Here is a 23,575-nt window from a genome sequence, read left to right as displayed (position 1 = left end):
GTATAAACATCATAAAGAATGATGACTATTTATAATATTATGTATAAAAAATCGTAAAAAAAATTCAACCGTCCAAGCGACCAAGGTGGTAAGTGGTCATTGACCGCCCGCTATCGCATACGCCAAGCGTCATTTACAACACTGATGATAGTATAAAATGTTGTCAAATTTTATTAATTTTTTGTCATAAAAAAGTGATAAGGTGTTCTTCTCGATTTAAGATTCCTCTTATCTCTACTCTAAACACATTACACAGAACCCCTCAAAATCTCTAGAGATGTCAACATGTCTAACAACATGGTCTTATTTATCCTTAATCTCTTTGAAGGCATTATAGATGTAGATTTAAACCACTAGAATTCTCACACTTAATTTGTTATGAAAGCTATGATAGTGCTAAAGTTCTGAATAAAGCATTTATAAAAAAGTTGCAAAGCCCTAAAAACTTCAAGCTTGGGTCTTAAGTTCGGGCCATTTCTTGATCACATTCATTTTCTCTAGCTTGGAAATGCCTTTTGCAGAAATCATAACCCTAAGAGTGATTCTCAATTACTCCTGCTATTGATAACAAGGTCACATAAATGAACGGAAATGAAACATACAAGAGAAATGACACACAATTGCAAACACATGGTATTTATGTGGTTCAGTATGATACCAAATTAGGGCGGAAACGCGCCTCTAAACTTCTAATGTAAATAAGAACAGAACTAGAAAGTATTCAGATTACAATAGAAAGCTTTAGGAACTTACAAAAGTTTTACAATCTTAGACTTCACAAGGTTAGGCTTCTTCAAGTAAGACTTCTGTCGTAATGCGACTTTTGCCTTGCAAGAAGATGACTCATAGTTTATATAGAGATAAGATAGTAAGGACCGGGTACATGTGGTAGCCCCATCGCATCCTTATCGTATCTTTTCCCTATTGTAGGTCGAGTCATAAAGCTACTAGGCCTTGTCATAAAGTAGCTAGGCTTAGTCATAAAGCTATTAGGCTTAAAGGACGGCTCCCCGGGGCTCAGTCCTTTATTAAAGTCTTGGATTTTGCGGAATTTCAGGGCCCACCATTGCTCCATTATTGTACTATGGTGGATGTTCCAGCATCTTCTTTTATCACGCTCTGGTAGTGGAGAAGGGCGCTCCAGAGTTCTTTTCTTGTGCTGATGACAGCTGGAAGATGTTGTCTCCAATAATTGTCTTTCTTTGTCCCTTCTTGATGGGCATGATGTCGAAAGTCGTATTCCTTGAGCTGGCAGATTTGTTCCAGTTCTCTGATACTGTGGAAGACTTGCTCCACTGCTTCTGCTTCGATTTAGGCCATTCTTTTTCTAATGTTGTGGTCTTCAAGGTGTAAGATGGTCCTTCCGCTGGATTCTTGGGCCAGTTCCTCGTATTCACTAAGGAGTTCATAAGGCCTGCCAACCGGGTAGTTGCTTGGAGGTTGGGCCTTTCCTTGATCTGCTTCATTGCTTGCTCCACAGCCTCCATGACTTGGTCCTCCAGGTTCCATGCTTCCTGTACTAATAAACAAACAAGTCGAGAAAGTGCGTCAGCTAAAACATTGTCCTTCCCTTCTACATGGACAAACTGGACAGGGATTCCCAATCCAGTAATAAAGTCCGTGAAATTTATCCATATGACGCGGGAATGCTTATTCTGAGCAGTCTTATTAAAGAAACTGATGATGGCCTGATAGTCTGTTTTGTCACGACCCGGGAGACCATCCGAAAAATTTCGGTAGCATCTCCCCAGTATCCATGACAATTCCCTGAATACAAATAGAAAGACTTAGCCACATGCGGCTGGAATAAAGACTACACATCACACCAATGCCCAACAGTTAAGATACAAGGCCTACATGGCCACAACACTACTATCACATACACAATATCAAAATAAAATCGAAAATCCACGTAATGAAAACATCGTAAAGCCAAGACAAACGAGTAACCCAAAACCTAGTAACCTTCGGGTGTGAGATGGAAGCAGTCGGCCAATCTCCAAGTTCCACGTACCTATCTGCTACCTGGGGAGACAGAAAAACCCCAGGGTCTGGGTGGTGAGTATCAAATATACTCAGTGGGTACTAGATAGAAGTGCAGAACAAAATAAGGTATCAAACGGCTAATAGCATAGATATCAAAAGGTATCCAGTTTCAACATGATACTACAGGAGCAAGGCCAATATAACCATCATGTATGTCATACAAATGCAGCAGTTATATAACAACAAAAACATAATCATATATCAGCAAGTGCATCAACTATAAATGTAGTAAATAATAAATCCATGCATAGTCAAAGCTATCTAGCTAGTCCTGGTAGCACTCAACCTGTGCAGTGCTATAATGTTCTCACTCAACCTGTGCAGTGAGGTAGCACTCAACCTGTGCAGTGCTATAATGTTCTCACTCAACCTGTGCAGTGAGGTAGCACCCAACCTGTGCAGTTCTATAATACTCACTCAACCTGTGCAGTGAGAGTTAACAACAACACATGCTATTTGCATAGTTTAACCGCTAACTACCACAATATCAAGGTATGTACAATATCAATCATGATAATTTCAACATAGATGAACAACACTTAAGGAAACTGTATTGATGGTCGTAGGATCATATTAAGGACAAAGGTAAGTATCAAGCCATGAATCAAACAACGACTATAGTAGAGATATCAACAAGGTAATCATAGAAGAGAATAGATCTGTATTGACCAGATACAGAATTTACCCACCTGGTGTGACGTACGTCAAACTCGGAACCTCTCCGTATAGCAGGATCTATAAACCAAGGTCCTGCAATATACACAAAATACAATACCTTCTTAATACAATATTATATTAAATTTTATGCCAACATAAACCCCCAACCGAATTTCACATCTCAATCGAACTTAACCTAACCAAATCTAATTAATACAACTCAGCCTACTTAACCTAATTAAACCCATTGGAACTCCTGCCCTATTTACTCGCAACCAGACCCAACCGAAATCAATTAAACCTAACTGAATCCATAACACCCCATCACCATGAGCCGCATTCCAATAATCATAAACAAACCTTAATACTCTCTGCTTTCTCAGGACTAAAAAATTTAGGAGATACAAAGTCCTCCATTGTGAGTTAAGCATGCAGGCATTTATTTATATGTGGGTTGAAGATAAATTGAGGTAATGATTACATGACATGAATTACAATTAAAATATCTTGATAAAACTCTTCATACTTCCAGTTAAACAAGATTTTGAAGGTACATGGTATTGTTACTAAGATTGGTAACACGTACTAGACTGATCCATCTACGAAAATACCAGTGAAGTAGAATATTCGATAACGCATAAACAAAGTAAGGGGAAACCAACTACTTGTCTAACTAGACGCCTTCTAGAGCAACCTGGAAAAATAACTTAGAGATCTCTTCTCTCTTCATTATACTCGAATCTACTTCGTATCAGCAACTAAACTAAAGTTAATAGTGAACAAAGAAGCTTAGAAGAGCTCTAAATTAACCGTGTAGGAATTACTTACCTTGTCCTAGCTGGCGGCGGCGGCGAGGGAGGCGGCGGCTCTGTATCGCGGCAGAGTTAGGGATCGCGGCGGTAGGGCAGCGGCGATCAGTGGCGGCGTCTCCACACAGCGGCGGCGGTAGGGCCTCTTCTCCGTGCTACGGGCGACGGTGTTGGCCGAATAGGGCGGCGGCGGTGAGGAGGGAGAAAGGCACGGCGGTCGGTTGTGCAGGGGCGCTCGAGGGCAGGGCGCGGCGGCAGGGAGGCGGTGGCAGTGAGGGAGAAAGAAAGGAGCTATCGGAGAGGAAGGAGCACGAGAGGCGGCTAGGGTTTCGATCTTGCCTTTATAGCCTTCGTTAGCGAGAGAGGAGTGGCGCCCTCGGCCGGGAGTTGCGGCGGTGACGATGTCTGCGCGCGGGGGAAAGAAGACGAAGTCTTCGGCTTGGGTCGCGTGGGTCAGGCCTGAAGGAAACGAAAGAAGCTCGGTTCACTTGAACCGGGTTCAGGCTTAATACTGTAGCAAACTATCTTTGTGGTTGGTTCGCTTGGTTCGGTGACCTAACGTCCTCCGATTTGATCCAAACTAATTTTGTTGGATTCGTCTTTATAACACGAATCTTTTCCTCCATTTTATTTTATCAACATTCTCTTCCTTATCGAACCAAACCAAGTTGTTTAATTGGGTTCTCGCTGGTCCACTAAATAAAACGAAACAAAAATAAAATAAAATGTAAATAATAAAATAAAAAATCAAAAATTTCTTGGTATCTCACATGTTTGATCATCAATTCTGACTTATCAAGATAATATATTTTAAAACTGTTTAGACTGTTCATGACCGTGAATATCTCTCCGTCGATTGTGGATTTAATAGGATTAAACCTTCCACTGGCATAGGCGTAGATTTTCTCCTCAGATTTTGGATCATACTTCTGGGCTTTCCATTTGCAAATACCGCCCCATCCTTCCATAGACCCATCTGTCTCCAGAATTATATAACAGTCTTCTGGAGGAATATCAAGGTCAGGTAGCTGCTGTATCATTGTCTTGACCCTTTCAATCAGTTCCCAGTCTTGCTTATTCATTCTCTTTTCACCTGTTAGGCTTGTTTTTGAGTATAACGGGCCTAAGGTTTTTCCCAGATTTGGGATATAACCTCTTGCATAATTTAGAAGGCCCAGCCATGATCTGAGTCCTTTTATTGTAGATAACTCTTTTTCTTGGAAATCTGCTATCTTCTTGATAACATGAGGTTGTAATTTTATCTTTCTGTTCCCGATTGTAGCCCCAAGGAAATCAATTGTAGTAGACCCAATTTTCATTTTTGTTGGGCTAAGAATAAGCCCATTTCTTTTGCATATTTTCAGCAATTCTTGCAGATGCTCCATATGTTCCTGTTCATTCTTTGAAAATACAAGGATGTCGTCAATATATACAGCGATGAAATTCTCGGTACCTTTAAAACATGCATCCATCTTCCTTTGGAATACTGAGGGAGCATTTTTTAAGCCGAATGGCATGACTAGCCATTCGTAGAGGCCGTCTGGTACCCAGAATGCAGTCCATTCTATTGACTCCGGGTGCATAGCTACCTGATGGAAACCACTTTTCAAATCAAACTTAGAGTAAATAGTGCTGTTACTGACCCTTTTTATGATGGTATTGATGCCCGGTAAGCTATACTGGTCTTTATGTGTGTTGTCATTCAGCCTTTTATAGTTAAACACCATCCTTTCCTTTCCTTTAACTTCTCGTCCAGTCATTGGGTCAACTGTGGTACCTGAATTGACAATCATAGCAGTGGTTCTATGACGACTAGTGGAGGGTCGAATTACCTTAAGCTCAAGCAGTGTCTTAATATGTTTTCTGAAAGTTTCTTCCAGCTGGGGTGTCACATGCTTTAATGGCCTATCTTCTATTACCAGATCCGGATTCTTGATTTCAATCTTGCACTGCACCTGATTTTGCTCCCAATACTTCATGGGGTTTTCACCAATATGTCCTGTCTTTCTTAGTTCATCTAATAAGGGACTAAATTTTGCATGAAATGTAGGAATACTTATCTGAGTGTATATATTCACACTTTCCTTAATTCTGTAGTATTCCTCCTCTTCGAGTTCTAGCTCCTCAATTGAAGCTAGGGTTGCGGGCTCTTGCTGAGTTTGTATTGTGGTAATATTTTTGTAAAATGTCACTTCTGATCTTTCAATACGTACTCCTCCACTCATTGCTCGTATGAAGTTACACCCCAGTATCATTTGTATTACGTACTCCTCCACTCATTGCTCGTAAGGAATGCATGTTACACCCCAGTATCATTTGTATTCCTCTATCCTAAATTCACCACGAAGGTATTATCTTCAATTGCTTCTTTAGGTGCAGATGACTGGTCTATGCAGCATGTTGTCGCACCTGTATCCAGTATCGCATTAATTTTAAAAGGTTGTACCTTCGGGACTGATATTTCTACTGTCAAGTTATACAGTCTGTTGGGGCTGCCTTTTGTGACAGTGGTTGAGGCTGAATATTCTTTATTTGCTCCTTCATTAATAAATACTTGAACTTCCTGTTCTATAGGTTGTCCTTCTGTACTTCTGAGGTCATGGTTTTCTAACTCCAGCCTTTCTATTGTCAGCCTGGCTTCTTCCAATTCAGCATCGCCTTCCATTCTAGCAGCCTGAAGTTCTCTTTGGAAATTTTCTTTGCAATTTTCCAGCTCGTCCTTGAGCCTTTGTATTTCCTCCTCACACCAAGTAATATATTGCCTCTGTTCTTGAATCAATGATCTAGGATTATATGATATAGCAGTAAGTTTTGTAACTGGTACCTTTATGTTGTGGTAATGAGGTCCACATTGTCCGCAAGAGGCTAACTTGCATTGGGGGCAGTATATCCTCCATTTATACATTGTTTCCCTTCCGCAGGTGTGACATTTCAGAATTTGTTGCTCTATGTCTTCATTGTACTGCCATTTGTGAAGACAATTATGCTGCTCCTTTGAGACCCTTACCATTGGCTGCCACCCTCCTTCTATTCTGAGCCAGTAGGTCCTGCTTTCTTCATGAAATACCATTATATATTCTTTTAATAATAAGTTTATACCTTGGCTTCGGAATGATTCTTCATTCTTCGAGATGCTGTATATTGCATCGCTCATGGGTTCTCCTTCATGTACTGATAGAATGTCATGATCATTAGGAATGCCAAGCCCTTTAACATTGCCACTCTTTTTATATTTCTCTTTTCACTAGGGCAGTCTCGTGCAAAGTGCCCTTCTTCGCCGCATAGAAAACATTTGCATTTCTTGGTTGCAATTAAGTGTTTTCGTTTTTCTACCTGGGCATGTGAACTGTGAGGTTTACCTTTGTAGGTTGTAGATCTTCTAGCCCCATACCTCCTTCCTGCTTTATGCTTGGCATAATATCCCGGGATTGGGATATTCTTGCAGAATGCCAAATCCCTTAGTGATTTGCTAAAGTTTGCCTTTTTGCATTCTCCTTCCAGGTATCTGAATGCAAACAATATTCTTGGATGTACTCCCACTTGACTTCCTTTGTATCTTTCTTCAAATTCTTTTCGTATAATTGTGCCTAAGTCTCCCAGGAGTTTAGTCCAGAGTTTTTCAGATAACTCGGGGCTTGTGAACATCCTTCCTGTTTTAGCTGTAAGGTGGAGATAATCATTTAGAAAAAATATAACATCTCTCATGTTAGAGCAGCTTAACCTTTCTAGATCTTTGTATGCTTTAGTCTGCATTGCTGTGGAGCCTTGATAGGGATCTTCTAAGGTAAACATTCTCCTTATCTGAGAAATTATATTTTGCATTCCTTCCGCTCCATCTGAAGCATTCAAAATCTCTTGGTATTCGCTTGGATAGCTCATCCTCCATTGAATCCAGGTGAGCTTTTCTGTTTCTCCAAGCAGGTTTTCTATAAACTCTGCCTTTTCTTTGCCACTTGAGAAAGCCTGTAATGCCACCAAGTTTTTGGTGATGCTTTCCCATCTCATAAAGGCTTCATCGAATAAGCTCAGGTCTGCCGGTATTATGAATATGGCTCCAGTCTGCTGCTGTGCTGAGGGTAAGGACCATTGCCTTGTGTAGTCTTTTGGCTTGAAATAAACTCTTGATGTTGATGCTTCATAGTCAGGCCTCCTGGGCTGTTGCGGTAAATTAGCCGCTAGTGGATAACCCACTGGACCCATTGCTGTGTCCTGTGGTGGCCTATATTCTGAGATTGCTGATGACGAAGCCAACAATTCCTCCAGTCTATTTATCTGAGGATACTCCATATCCCATTGCGGTTCGTCTACTCCTGCAACAATTATATTAGTGGAGTTTGAATGAATACCCCCAGATTCCTACTTTATGGCCTATATTTTGTCGATTGATTACTTCCAAAAAGCGACTATCCTTTCTTCGTCTCAGTCAATCACCAGAAGTGAAGAAATCTCTTACAATCACAAGAGAGTACAAGGATTACATTAGAAGCTTAGAGAGAAGCTCTAATAAGACTTGATCGATCTTATTTTCGCTAGCTTTGAAGACTACATTGAGCTCCCCCTTGTATAACCTTTAATCTCCAACGTCTCTTGTTGCCTGTCGCCTAAATTGATGGATCCTCACAATATGATCGTTATCGAGCTACAATGACTCCCATCAATTGATTGATCACTTATCATCAATCGTCTGATACCATTAGTTGACTACTCAGTTGATTTAGCTATAAACAAAATCATTTTGTTCCTTTAGTCAACTGCTAAACTCTAAATCTTGAATCCATTTGGAGTGTGAATATTGACTTTCTCAACTACCACTTGATTGTCCCCAATACCATTCAATTAGTAACCCTAATTACGACCTTCAGGTCGAATCTATTCTAAACTTATCCAACACTCAGCTCATCAGAGTCTTACTATTACTTCATCATAAAACCATCTTCTTTCGGGCCTTACATCCTTTGGATGCACTTGAGCCCACAACTCCTCTTTGTGCCATCCTTCACACCTTTGCTTTTGAAGTTTGCTTTCTTTGACTATTGCCCCCGTTGCTTTGATGCTCTTCGTTCTACGATCCCTCAATTTGCCCCACGAAGCTTTCTCTGATCTCAATAGACCTTGAGTCATTGAGCTATTAACTGGTCATGCTAAGTCACCACCTTAGTATTCGTCGTCTTACGATCTTTTCGATGGCTAATACTATCCTTTTCCAATCTCAATGGACCTCCAATCCACCTTGGCCATGCTAAGCCAACGAGCTTTCCAAGTTCCTTTTGTGTTCCTATAGTCCTTTCACACTCAAACACACACATTAAATCACAAGGCAATGCTTAACTTAAATATATTGTCCAAACATCAAAACTCAAGGTTACACCAAACCACTTGAGGCATGATTACACCAACACATTCAACTCCTACTTTTAAGTCAAACATATCGTCATTTCTTAGTATAAGAAACTTATATTTGACGGTGACTTTGTTGTTGACATAACTGTCAATACACATTCTCTAAGAACTATCCAATTCTATTGCTGACACGACGCAAGGACTCATGCCTTTCTTTCTAATAAAACCTTTTCGTAAGAGTCACTAACTTTTTTATTTAATTCAACATGTTAAGGGGTTCATGTGGTGGTGCGAAAGATTTAGTAATTATAATCCTAGAACTAAGTCTGCGGTGTGTTGAATCGTGTAGATATGTGGGAGTTTATTAGGTAACTATTTTAGAGTTGTCTTGGAACTCATTTAGAATCTTATTGACTTTTAGGGAGTCATTCTTTGATAAGGTACTAGGGACGACTGTGAGGTTTTAAGCTACTAAGGTTATCATCGACCTTGAGTCTACCTTCCATCTCAAATCGGAATGAGTGAGAACTTGAAAGGGCTGCTTCAAAGATTTGCTTGGCTTTTGTTGCGGATTTGTCTTTAGGCTAGAGTTCATTTAGGTTGGTTGGGTATAAACTAACATTTTATGCATAATAATTGAAGAAATAAGTGTTCTCTTTCGTACTAAGTAGCAAAGATATCATATAAAGCAAAGGTCGACCAAGATGACATGAGCGACACTCATAGATAGAACATCACATTATAATAAAATATATTTTGTTAGTATATGAGCCCTTCTTAATTGGGACCAACATTGCTATGTTACAAGAAAGGAGGGAAGTTGAGTTGACCCATGCTATCTTATAGGGACTTGGTTGTGGTTTGGGTATGGTATGAATTTTAAAGAGAGGTTGTGTATAAATTTTTAAAGAGAGGTTGTGTATAAATTACATTCATATAACTCCCATTATCTATGATAATTTTGTAAGACTTGTTTCTACATTTTGCATAAGGAAGATGCTATTGCATTTCCATACATCATTGCCATGGGTGTGCACAAAATACAATGCACCATGGTTTAAAATTTCATATTGTGCCGAGCCAAATGAGCAAAATTTACCATTTCGTCTGCCAATAACACCAACACCGCGGGCCACCACAACCTCCTCTCTAACCCTGCTGGAGGTCCTCGCAGCCTCCACGACCTCGCGGTGAGGTCACGGAGGCCGCGACGACCTCCTGCGGAGTCGTGAGTGTGAGTTTAAACTTAAACTTAGGGTTTAATAATTAAATTTATATTAATAATTTTAATCAACTCCTAGCTATAATAGAGATAATATAAAAGACTTACTTAAATCCTAATAAAATTATCCAATTAACTTAATATATATTATTTATTTTAATTTTGAAAATATATAATAAAAATTTTATTTATTCATTTATCATATAAGAGCGCTTTGATCCCATATTTTTTTTAAAAAAATTATTTTATTATTTATTTTTTTAATATTTAGGTTAAATTTTTTATTGTTAATTAATATATTTTATATCTAAAAAATATCGAAATTATATTGGCACAACACGATACTGTACCAAATTGTATCCTTCCGATCATAAATTAAAATTTTGATACAACTCGAGATTTTAAACCATACAATGCACTATGTGAATCCCTATAGTCTCTTCCTTAATCTTTAGGTATTTGGGTATTCACCTATTGATTCATCTTCTTCATCACTACCCAAGCTTAGGTAATTCACTATTTCATCCTCAGGGTTGTAAAGCTAGAACATTGTGGGGCATTTGGATGCTATGTCATGCTTTCTATGATAGTTATAGCACTGTATATCAAAGTTAGAGTTGTCTCCTAGTGCCTAGTATATTAGCTTGTTTTCAATCAATGATAATTCATGGGCGAGTCGAGTTGGTTGTTTTTTCTCGGTTGTGGTGATTCTATATAAAGAGGTTTTTTTATTAGTCAAGGGGGCGTGATGATCAAAAAGTGGAGGGGTCTCAAGAATTGTTCGATTGCTATGGCCTTATGGTAGATCTCTTCAATTTCGAGGTCGGGCAAATAACTTGACTTTTGGGTCACTGGCCTAAGTCCATATATAAAATGGAATAAGATTCACTGTAGTATAGTTTGACTTGTTGGATTTCATACCTAAGTCCATATATAAAGTGGATTAAGATTCCTCGTAGTATAGTTTGAGATTACAATTCATATGCAAAATATTCAAGTCTTAAAGTTACTCTACTATTCTATAGCACTCGATAATTATTTTATTTTATTTTATTTTGATAATCTAGGTATCTAAGCTTTGCTCGATTAATCTTGGAGATAGACAACCTTCCTCCCATTTTGCTGACCAGTTGAATCCGGAGCACAGTTTATGCACACTCAGAAGTCGATTCATTCCATCTGGAATTCAAACTCTTGTCCTCTTATTGCTCCTCTAAGTATTTTACCACTGCCATGCGACGATTATTTTAGATTGATACATAGTGTATTGATCATTTTGTGAAGTATGTCAAAATATACTTGTCCATCAATTTGTGCCTCGTTGCTATGCAGCTTGTGATAGGTTTGGTTTCTACAAGAACATGCTAGTCTTGGATGCTCTACCAATATTTCTTCGCCAAACAAACAAGTTTGAACTTTGCAAATCATGTTTGTTAGGCTTGGGCCATCCTATAATAGTTAAAGTAGACTTCAAGTTTAGTGTCCCAATCAAGGAATATGTTTAAGTCCAAACACCAATCAAAGATAAGGGCTTTAAGCTTAACCAATCGGGTGGTTGGGTGGTGTTAAACTCATGTCTAGGCTTCGGTCAAGTGTGAGTTTTAGAAAAAGTAATCTTCCTCCAGAGCAGAATAATGATTATGGTTTGTGTTATTTAGGTGACGATTATGGGGCTAGATGAGGTGTGTGTTTTATTGGCTTAGAATCCTTCTCCTTTACCAATTTATGGATTGTTGTTGGGCTAGATGAGATGTGTGATCTATTAGCTTAGGATCCTTCACATTTACCAATTTGTAAAATATCATGGGGCTAGATGAGGTGTCTGATCTATTTTCTCAGGATCCTTCTCCTTTACTAATCTGTGGATTATACTAGTAACATTGCTCTAAGTCACCCACAAAATTGTGGAGTCCTAAGCTCGTCTTCCATTAGGTTACGCCTACTATGTACGTTTCTCACCATAGTTGATGTGGACGATGACAAGTAATGGAAATTATAAAGCTCAGTAACACAATACATAAAAGAAACAAGTAGAAACTAAGCAAATAAGGATATATTTTTTTGAATAAGTAGGAATAGAGGAAATGTGAGAAAACAGTAAATGTTAACTAAATTCATTAAAAAAACTTTCAACGAGGGAATGAAATTATGAGTTAATGCAAGCCTTTGCTGTTGTAGCTTTTACACCACAAGGTCCTTGATGAAAAAGCTAATCCTTGAACAAATCATATAAGAGTTTTATTAATATTAAGGGTTCATCTGTATATTTTTAAATTTGTAGGACTAAGATGTAAAATCCTAGGGATTAATTTATGAATTTCCAAACCTTTTAGAGTAAATTAGAAAATGCCAAAATTGGGTTAATTGGGATTAATTAAATCAAGTTCTAGTTGTGGCTGAATGAGGTCAAGTTAGGAGACACTTCTGGGCATAACTTGGTGTTAACGTCATGAGGCCGAGGAGGCTAAAGGACCAAAGCAATGGTGGGGACAACATGGGGTATGATGTACAAAGATAACAATATGTGTTATCTGCCTTGCCGAATTAATGCGCATGCCATTCAATAAGTGATATTGTTGCCACGAGTTTATGAGATGTTAAATAAATGTTGCTCGACACTGGCTAGGTGGCAACAACGCCACCTAGGAGCTGTGAGGGGGATGATGACATCCCTCAGTTGCTAATTTAGTGGTGTTGACTCCTAAGCAATATGCGAACAACAATGACGGTTGCTAATTTAGTGGTGTCCACAAAAGTTGCACAAAGTGAGGTTGAGGTCTGTAATAGGGTTGGGACCTTCTACCATAGGAGAGGGAGTGACACGATGGTGCATGGAACTGTAGGAGAAACTAGGGTTAGCTAGTGTTTGAGGAGCACAAGCTATTCTGCTAGAAGTGGGTGGCACAATGGTGAGTGGTGTTGTGGCAGTTGGTAATGGATGAGATGACGAAGTGGTGGATGGGCCCACACATGAGAATAAAAATATTATTAAATTGAATCAAAATATTAATTGACATAACACTATAGGAAACACGACATCATATAGTGAAAAGAAAAGAAAATTCTTATTAATCAAAGTTGCCAACTACATGAGAGACTAGACACTTTTATACATTCCATTCTACGATAAAGAAATAATTCAACAAATTAGGAAATACAATAATCACTACTATTAATTGACTACCAGGTCAAAAATAAATTACCAAATAACATAACATGAACTACCAAACAACTCCAAAATCAAAATTATTGCCTAATCTGCATCGCTAATACTTCAATAATTCAAGAAAAATATACTTTGGCATAGACTACTACTCGTAGGACCATTATATTCTTGTAATTTACTATTACGTGATGTGGTCCATCGACCACCATACTCTTCTCTTTAATCTTTCTTAGTTTTGCATGTGAGATATATGAGTTACTAAGTTTCCTTTCAAGTAATATAGAATTTCTTTGACGATCTAGGCAGCTTGAATTATTTTTAGGCATAGAGTTGCTCAATCATGAGAACATTTATATCTCTCAATGAAAATGTATACTTGGTTTTCTTAGCAAATATAATAGGATCTCAACCAGTCAATACCCCATAGATCCTAGCTAGTTTTATACTAGGATACACAATAATTTTGTTTCAAGAAATTATCTTAAATTGGTTGGTAAAATAAACTATTTCACAGTCATTAAATTTGACGTCTTATTTTCTAATGAGTGTAATAAGTCAATCTCTTGAGGCTCTATGTGTGTTAAGTTATCAATGGATTGAGAATAGGTTAGGCACAACCAAGCCTATTGAGTGGGATTGAGCTTCGCTTGACTCTATTTATGTTGGGCATGTGCCTATATGAATGTTCTATTGAGCTCAGGGGCAACTGAGACTAATCTTTATTTAAATATTAAAATATTAAAAATAATTTGAAGTTGTAAAAACATTTTTTTATAAACTATAATTTTATAAAACCTTCTAGAAACAATTATCAAACAGTTGAAAGGGATGAGGTGATAATTAGTGTTCTATGACCACAACTATGAGTTATATCCTCTACAATAGGTATGGCCCATGATTGATTTCCTAGAAAACCAATTACACAATGGTCATGTGAGTTTTGACTTATGGGGATGGGAATTTGCGGTATTTATAGCACATTGAGGAGTGAAGAATTTGGTTGGGCCGGACATATGGATTGTGGGTAGCTCAGTCTATGTGCACGTGCTGGCTCCAAACCCGATGCTTGTGTCGGTTTTGGCACCATGTATAAGCCATGAATTCATTAGACTCCAATTATTAGTGGCTTGGGCTAGACAGGGTAACTCTAAACTGGACTTGACAATGTCATGATTACTCAGAGATCTTTGAGGTTTCTATGATATATTAAAAATGATTAAGAAAAGATCTTACTATTGAGATCATTTGTAGAGTATACAAGTGCAGATTGGTTAGATTCTCCCACAGATATGGGTCATTGTGTTCTCTTGGGAGGAAATTTGATATCTTATAAAAGCAAGAAGGTAATGTCTCTTGTTGCATGTTAACTTATCTAGCTCAACTAATTGATCAGCTGAGTTAGGTTATGCTCCTGTCAAGTCAATGAAGATGTTTAGTGACAATCATGTTGCTACATGCATGCCTCAATTCAGTATTTCTAGAGGGGGCTAGATATGTTGAGATGGATCACTACATTGTTAAGGAAAAGGTGTCATGCAAAGAGATCATACTTCATTTATAAATTGCAGCAAATAGATGAGAGTTCTATTAACTAACTTTGAAAAGGTCCTAGAGCTGAATGCATTTGCAACAAGTCAGGTCTTTTTCTCGGAAAAAGGTACATATGTATAAAAGCGCTTCATGAGGAAAATACCCCAATCCACGTGTCACAATACAGGACTCATGACCTGCCCTCATAATTGAGGACAAGATCTTAATCACACTATAACATCACATACTCATCCAATCATTTCACCACCCCACGCAGGAGGTTAGGATCATACTAATCGGCCCTACACAATTTCCAGCATCTACATCTCTCAAAGCCGGCCAAACAATCGTCCAAACACCAAACAAAACATCACATAAACAAAGAAACATCAAGACCACATCCCATATTACCAAGGCAAACATCAAAAACAACCATCAAAACACCAAAACAAAGTCAGGTCTTTTTAATATCATTGAATAAGCTTCAAGGGAGCCTTGGAGACTTTAAATTTAAATATGTAGGAACTTAGTTGTAAATGTACAATTTTTATGTGTAAATGTAAAGTCAAAATAAGACTAATACATATAGAGGGGACTAGTTAAGTTGGCAACCCAAATAATTTTTACCCAAAGTTCAACATTAAGGATAGCCGTGTTTTATTTGTTTATTTATTTTGTTTGTACTTTGCTAAAATTTTAATTGACTGTTGGAGCAGGTATAATCTTAAAGTGGAATGCGGTGCACCTTTTAATAGGCATATATCAAGGACCCCAGATGCTTGCTTCTTCTTTGCTGATAAGCTTGTAGCCATAGATCATTGGAATGGGGATGTATATCTCCTTTCCTTGCATAAAAATCTTAATTTTGGTACTTTGAAGGACCAAGACAGAACTTCAAAAGAAGATTCATGGTTAGTTGATACCGAGAAGAAACTCCTGAGTTTAAGATCACCATCTATCAAGAAGTTGAACAAGCAAAAATCATGTGCTGCACCAAATGAAGGAAGCTTTGTAATTGAGAAATCAAAAAGTCAGTATATCAAGGATATCAAAAAGTGTCAGCAGTTGATCAAAGACGGAGAGAGTTATGAATTGTGCTTAACAACACAGATGAGGAGGAGGGTTGATAACATAAACTCCCTGGCTTTATACCTAAAACTTCGAAATCAAAATCCAGCCCCCTATGCTGCTTGGCTGAATTTTACAAAGGAAGACCTATGCATATGTTGCTCCTCACCTGAAAGATTTCTTCGATTGGATGGTGATGGTATACTTGAGGCAAAACCCATTAAGGGTACAGTAGCCCGTGGTAGAACACAGAATGAAGATGACCATCTTAGACTGCAGCTGCAATACAGGTCAGACTATGAGCTAATGATGCCAATTTTTATGTTAGCTTGGGTTTTTATTTTTGGCTCTGAACAACCTTATCTCTTAGTAGCTTTTAAGACAGCATATGAAACCTAAGAACAGCTTCAGCCCATCGAATTTTGTTCACTATTTCATCTATGCTTGAAGCTTATTAAAGGAAGTTAGTAACTGGCTAATGTTAATGAAGAAAGGGCACTACCAAGTATAAGATTGATATTCTCGTACCATGATCAGTCTATGATAGACCAAAAGTTAGTGAATTGACTGAGACTTTGAAATTAGTCTATTGTGAACTCTTTCATCAGTTTATTTCTTTAAATTTGGGCATCTTATAGAAACTGCTCAATGAGTCTTCTGCCCTTAATTTTTCTTTGTTTCTTTTCCTGTCTGATTCCAATAGTGAAAAGGACCAGGCTGAGAATTTGATGATCGTAGATCTCCTAAGGAATGACCTCGGACGGGTGTGCAAGCCAGGCACTGTTCATGTTCCTCGACTGATGGAAGTGGAATCATATGCAACTGTTCATACCTTGGTCAGCACCATACAAGGGAAGAGGAAACCTGATGCAAGCCCCATTGACTGCGTTAGAGCTGCATTTCCCGGCGGCTCAATGACTGGAGCCCCGAAGATAAGGTCAATGGTGCTTCTTGATTCACTGGAGAGTTGCTCGAGAGGCATTTACTCCGGATCCATTGGGTTCTTCTCGTACAATCAAACATTTGATCTGAATATCGTTATAAGAACTGTTGTGCTGCACAAGGGGGAGGCATCAGTCGGTGCTGGTGGCGCAATTACAGCATTATCGGAGCCCGAAGAAGAATACGCTGAGATGATGCTGAAAGCAAAAGCCCCGACAGGTGCTGTAGAAGAATGCAGCAAACACTCAGACACCTTTGGCACCTCATTAAAAATGGTCTCCTAAACTAAGATCCACCAGCATTTCTTGCGATCAATGATGCTTCATTACGTCTCAATAAAATTAGTCAACAAACAATGGTTTTAGAATGATTTGTTGTACCACGCTTACGATATTTAAGCTATACTTCAGATTATCATAAGAGGTTATGTTCTCACTTTTCTTTTGCTTGAAGCTTGTTTCTGAGAGAAGATTAAAGTTCTATAAAATGGGATTATTTTTGTAAAGACACCTTATTTTGCTACTATAATTTTGTGAACCCTGCAAATTAAGTTCCATGCTCAAGCAGCGCCCCAATTAATTATGCATCAATCAATTAAAATGTTATCTCTGATTTAATTCAAATTAGAATTTATTTTATTTGTAAGCGGTTTGCTGTCGATTGACTATTTTAGTTGACTAATCATCTTAATTCGCTATGTGTGACTACTAGTTGAGTAATTGACTTTGAAAGAGATACTTTCAGGCCTTTTTTTTATTTGTCAGTGGATCTTATCTTTACTAAATATTGGATGATCAATTTCTCCACTTGATTTTTATTCATCATATTAGTTTTCTTTTTTATAAATGTCTTCATTCATTTTATCTATAATGTCGATGTCAAATAACTTGCACACTTGACATACTATGTGAATCTAAATTAAATATTTTATTAAACATATCAAAATGATATGGTTGAACTTAATTACTTAAAAATTGATTGCACCAAACAATTACATGTTTAATTAATAAAATTAATCTTTTATATTCAATCCTTAAAAATGATAGATTCTAATAAATGATCCTCACTATGTTTTTGTTTTAATGATAGATTAAAAGAAATGTGAAAAGATCCTATAGAATGTAATAATATTGTTAGAAAGTATCTCTTATCATACTGATTTTGAAAATAGGGTGTTGACTTTGTAGCATGACCAATGTATGCTATATATATATATTTTTATATATACGTAGCAATAGTCGATCTCACATTTATAGTCTAAGGGTATGCTCGTTGGTGGTAGGAGCAGTGGGAGACTTGGACAGTTATCAAAATTATCTATTTATCTTACGATTTATCCCTCTATTCTCCCTTCTATTAAAAGGGTGCGTCCAAGTGAGTGGGATAACGAAAGTGAAGATTTTCGCGAGAAAAGAATATCCAATATCGAGATGAATTTGATTCGTGGAATCTGAAGAACTATTCGACTTCGTAATGTCCTTAAAACAAGCACGAGGATCATCCGCTAGACAAAATCATGTTTGTAAGGTATTAATCACTGTAAGTGTTTAATTACTTTTATAGTATTGTTTATAGTTTTTGTGTGATAATTCATGCATTCGAAACGACAATGATATCAGAGCGATATTTTGAATGCATAATTCTATTTTGCGATTATCTCATGATAAATGTTTAGGCCTAATTTATACGGTTCCTGCGAAAACAAAATTATGAACCTATTGTTCATGTTGCATGAACAGTATAACTTTTGCCCCTAGAATATAGTTGAGTTGGTTATGACAGGATAGACTTATTAAAGTGAGTAAGGATCGAATCTCGACGAAACCGAGACAATACCCTCCTTGTCATGACCAACTGGAGCTTCTCGATTTACTTCCTCATAAATGATCGTGGACTGATCACATGAGACTACTAGGGTGATAGATTCCACCTTTTATTGAAATAAATGGTAATTATACTTTTTATTAAAAAAACATGAGCATGAGTTGAATATTGTCCTCGCATAATTTTTTTCGTTATTGTTTACGGTTCATGAAAAGAAAAAAAAAGGATAAACAATAACCATGAAAAAAAAAGATGAACAGTGACATGCGGGGAAAAAAAACAAAATGCATTAATTTATTTTTTAAAATGCATGGGATGAATAGTAATCATCCATTTTTTAATAGATTTATTTTTTTATGCATATTAAAAAAATTATTACATTAGAAAAATTAAAATGTATATGTGTTTTTTCTTTTACTATTTCAATTGGCTTGAAATAGATACGATGTTTTCCTTTATTATTTCAATTGAATTGAAATAGAATTGAGCTTGGAAAAAAAATCATTTGAATTTAGACAAAAATCTAATTAGATTAGTTTTAATGAGCAGGCTTGAGTTTGCACTCAAGATTCGACAATCCACTCAGACTTATCAGTCGAATTCTACTGAGTGCTTTGGCACTCGGGAGCACAACTGCCGAGTAGTTTGACATGATTATTGAGTCGTGTTGAGTGACTTCGACACGAGGATATCGAATGAGACTCGGGATGATGAATCCGACTTGGACTCGAATCACACAACTCAAATTCCGACTTCAGAGTTGGTTAAATTCCACTCGGAATCGACACACATAACTCGGACTCGGAATGTCAAAAAGGACGTTCAACAAGCCGAGTGCATACCTAACATGTCGAGTGGTTGTTCAAAAGAACAACTCAGATTAAAATTTAAACAACTTAGACTCGGCTAGCTTACAGAGTCGGCATTGTTCACAAATCAAGCGACTCGGGTGTGTCGAGTGGGTACTCAGACTCGGTTTTAACAACGTGACTCGGGTTTTCCGAGTGGAGACGTTAGCCGAGTTGTTCGAGATATACCTATTCGGGTTCGACTTCGACTTGAGGAGTCTGTTTTTTATTGGACTTGGGCAAATGAAGCGCAGTAGCGCTTGGAGTGCTCGGGAGGAGTTGATCACACTCAGACCATTCAGAATCTGAATTCAGTAGTTGATTGAACATTCGACTGGAACTCCTAAATAATAAAAAAATTTATTTTTCTTGATTGTATATATGTTGTGTGTTGGTTCTATGAATATTTTGAATTGGAATGAACCAGTTTTGTTACTGGTTAGTTGATTTTGTACTAACTTTATTGATTTCAATTTCAGATGACATAGACAATATGCACTATGACTCATTGTGATGTGTTGCGAAATAAACTGAGGAAGGCTATCAAAGAGAAAGTATATGATCCTGTTTATGGAGTTAGAAAACACATTGGGAGGCTTGATAAATTATTTTGGAGACTCGAGCAACAGTATTTTCCTATCCTGGATAATTACCGAATCTGGACTCTAGTTCGATCGCTATCGAAACGCTTCAATGAAGTAGCACGCCATATATAGGGGCGCTATGAAGAGTGCACCATGTATGTGGAGATGAAAAAAGAGCTACTTCATTATCTAGTCTATGTGGATAGTTATGGATCACCTCCATGAGAGGATCCTGAAGAGATTGAGGTGGATTTAGAAAAGAATCCAAATGTGGATTCAATGAATCAAGAAGTCAGTCTACTTGAGAATGTCCTAGCTAAGTCAAGAAAGATAAAGATTGTGTTAATTACTATTGTACTAGTGTCTGTCATAATGGGAGTAGTAGTGACCTATTTAATTTCTTAGAGTTGTTTATGTTATGAGTTAGTAAAGTATATTTTGTGTTACAAACTTATCAAAAGAGTTTATGTGTTAACAATCTTAAATTTAATGATGAGTTGTTCATTTATGTGTGTTTATTTCATGATTAGTTCATTTAATGATTAATTCATTTGATGGGATATGTTATATAATTGATCAATGCTGATTAAATTGGACTATATGAATGATGAGTGGAAACACAGTTATCATTTGATTTTGTATACCAACTCAAATTTGTATTGAGTCAATAAAAAATTACATACATATAATTTACACTGAATAACTAAATAATGTGTTTATTTATGGAAGATCATGACTATTAAAAGCATCATATTTGAACTCAATAAATGAGAGAACATTGAGGTCGGAAGAGAATAATAAAAAAGAATACCGATAGAACTCGATCCCTTGACTTGCGCAAACTTTTGAGGTTGAGGAGAGAATAATAGAAGAGAAACCCCACATTTAATCTATTAACTTGAACAAACTGGTTGTTAAAAATGAATACTATAAAACTTGTTCATGATCTGGATGTATACTATAAGCCTAATTTTTTGTATGAACATCTAATTTGAAATGAGAATCACTTTGATCAAATATTTACATTTTATATTCTTTATATATGTTAATGCAGTTGTCCAATTAATTTATATTGTAGATAACATGGTGTGTGGTGCCACGCAGAAGATCATGTTATCAGTTCCTTATAAATTATAAATAGTAGTTACAACCAAGATGAATTAGGACAAACCATTGAAACGATTGTAGTGTAATTGGTATTAGTTTATCTTGACTATAAAATTATACTAGTACACTTTGTGTGTATTGAGTAGGACCGTTTGAGGTTGTTCTTTTTATACTGACTATATAAAAGAACAAGACCTCTGTTATTATGGATGTGTGTTCTCTTAATCCCAATATAATAACAAGCACATATACTTAGTATTTATTTCTTTAACTTGTCAAAAGGTGAGATTTATTCGTTAAATCAATAGGCCCGATGAGTTGGGAGATAATGCTATTTATATGGTGTGTTGTTGATTATAGAAGGAATCTGTGTCCTAATTATTTAGGCTGATGATGTCCCCTTGAGGAGCTCATAAGGATTATCATGTAAACCCTGCAGGTGGACTTAGTCCGACATGATAATAAAGTTGAGTGGTACTACTCTTGGAATTAGAAGTTAATTAATTGAGTTGTCAGTAACTCATTTAATTAACGGACATACGATATCTTAAACACAGGGAGATTAATGCACTCATAATAAGAAGGAGCTCATATTGTAATATGGGATTGGTGCGGTAGTTCAATAATAACCCTTTAGTGGTATGAGTTATTATTGATGGACTTGAGTTGGGTGTTCGGGCCGAACACAGGAAGCCCAAGCCCATCAGGAGGCCTAAACCAATTCCTCCTCTAGGTCCCTGTTGTAGCCTCTAGATAAAGCCTCGTATCCACCCAACAGAATTCTATTAATCCTAAACAGAATTCTGTTATCCAACAGAATTCTGTTAATTTTGTTATCCAACAAAATTCTGTTAATTCTGTTATTTTTTCCTAAACTTCCTAAGGTGGCAAGGCTATAAAAGGAGGAGAGGGGGTGGTGTTATTGGAATATATAACTCTCCTATTTTTTCCCCTAGGGTCGGCGCCTATCCCCTTGCTTCTCTTCTTGCTAGGGCCGGCGCCACTATCCCCTTGATTCCTTCTCCTAGGGTCGGCGCCCATTGTTGCTTCCCCTCCTTGATTCTCCCTTAGGGACATCGCCCTCCTTGGTTCTCCCTAGGGTCGGCGCCCAAAGCCAAGAAGAAGAGGAGAGGAAGGTGGCAGCTTGGAGAGGAGAGGAAGAGAGGAAGAGAGGAAGAGAGGGAGGAGGTGCCTCAACCATAGGTTCTCCCTTCCCTTGTGGCCATCGGTTTGGAAGAAAGGAAAGCAAGGTGGGTGGTTATTCTCTTGGTAGATCGTCGCCCACACGACGTCCAAGAAGAGGAGAGGAATACAACAGAAGATCAAGAGGTCTTCGGGTACAAACACATCATTCATACAATCTACAAAGGAAAGGTACAACTAATTTAATTCCGCTGCGTAGTTAGTTTTCTTTGTATGGATCCTGAATACCAACACAAGAGGCCAGCGATCTTATGCTTCGATCAAGGTGTGCTTCGATCGGTCAAGAACTTGCTTGATCGATCAAGCACATGTCTGATCGAACATGTGGGTTGCTTGGAAAGGTTCTGTCCTTGTACAATTTTTTTTTATCTGGGAGAAATTGAACAGGACAGAATTTCAGCGCCTTCAAGTGGTATCAGAGCATAGGTTCTGGCTCTGTGTGATTGGTTTCAGTTAATTTATGCACTGTTCATATATAAATTTAGGCTGGATAATAGTAGGATGTGCAAAAGATTAACTCTGTGGTTGCAGGTATCCTAGTTCCAACTATTATGGCCTAATGTGTGTTATGTATTGTGTGTTGTGCATGGTTGTAATAATTATTTTAATTTACTGTTCGATCTAGATTATATGTAAACTCCTTCGTGGAGTATAGGATCGATGGATGTAAATTATTTTTTTTATTGTTGCGGCTTGTATCCTTGCTATGCGTGGTGCTATTTTGATGACCGGAGGCGCGGCTGAGAAGGAAGCAAGATAGACGCGACTACATGATCCATTGGCGGCATATTGAAGAACGACGGATATTTGATGAGGCCATAATAGTTAAAAATTTTATTTTTCAGTTTTATTGCCTTTATGCTGTTTTATATGCTATTATGTGTGTGCATGTTAAAATTTCTCATTTTAAATAACTAAGTGGGAGAGAGATTATTTGAATGAATCCCATGGTCTCCATTACTGGTTTGTAAGTGATGCATTCAAACTTGCGCGTTGGCTTTAAGTGCCTTCCTCCATATCGGATGAGTTTGTTTGCGGATCACTAGATCAAACTTCCTTTATGGATGATTATAGAAAATTATTTAGGTATGTGTGATCTTCTCCATCTGAAGGGGCACAATCCTAAATAATGGACTTAGTATCAAGTAATGGTATACACTTAGGCGCATTTAATAGTATCCTCCCCATCGGAGTCACTGCTATTATTTGTGTGGTCGAAGATAAACCAA

General features: G+C 37.5%; 1 protein-coding gene across 1 annotated transcript; it reads left to right on the top strand.

The window, feature by feature from the left end:
- Positions 1-12,523: 12,523 nt before the first annotated feature.
- LOC141822877 (putative aminodeoxychorismate synthase, chloroplastic) lies at positions 12,524-17,282 on the top strand. Its single transcript, XM_074710186.1, has 3 exons — positions 12,524-12,573; positions 15,487-16,128; positions 16,542-17,282. The coding sequence occupies exons 1-3, from the start codon at positions 12,524-12,526 to the stop codon at positions 17,062-17,064; spliced, it is 1,215 nt and encodes a 404-aa protein (XP_074566287.1). The 3' UTR covers positions 17,065-17,282.
- The last annotated feature ends 6,293 nt before the right edge of the window (positions 17,283-23,575 follow it).

Source organism: Curcuma longa, chromosome 1 (genome assembly GCF_044706935.1).
Source record: "Curcuma longa cultivar G26 ecotype Majalengka, Jawa Barat chromosome 1, ITB_CL_G26_1.1, whole genome shotgun sequence".
NCBI lineage: Eukaryota > Viridiplantae > Streptophyta > Magnoliopsida > Zingiberales > Zingiberaceae > Curcuma > Curcuma longa.
Note: the sequence above shows the minus strand (reverse complement) of the source record. Positions and strands in the feature narration are given on the sequence as shown.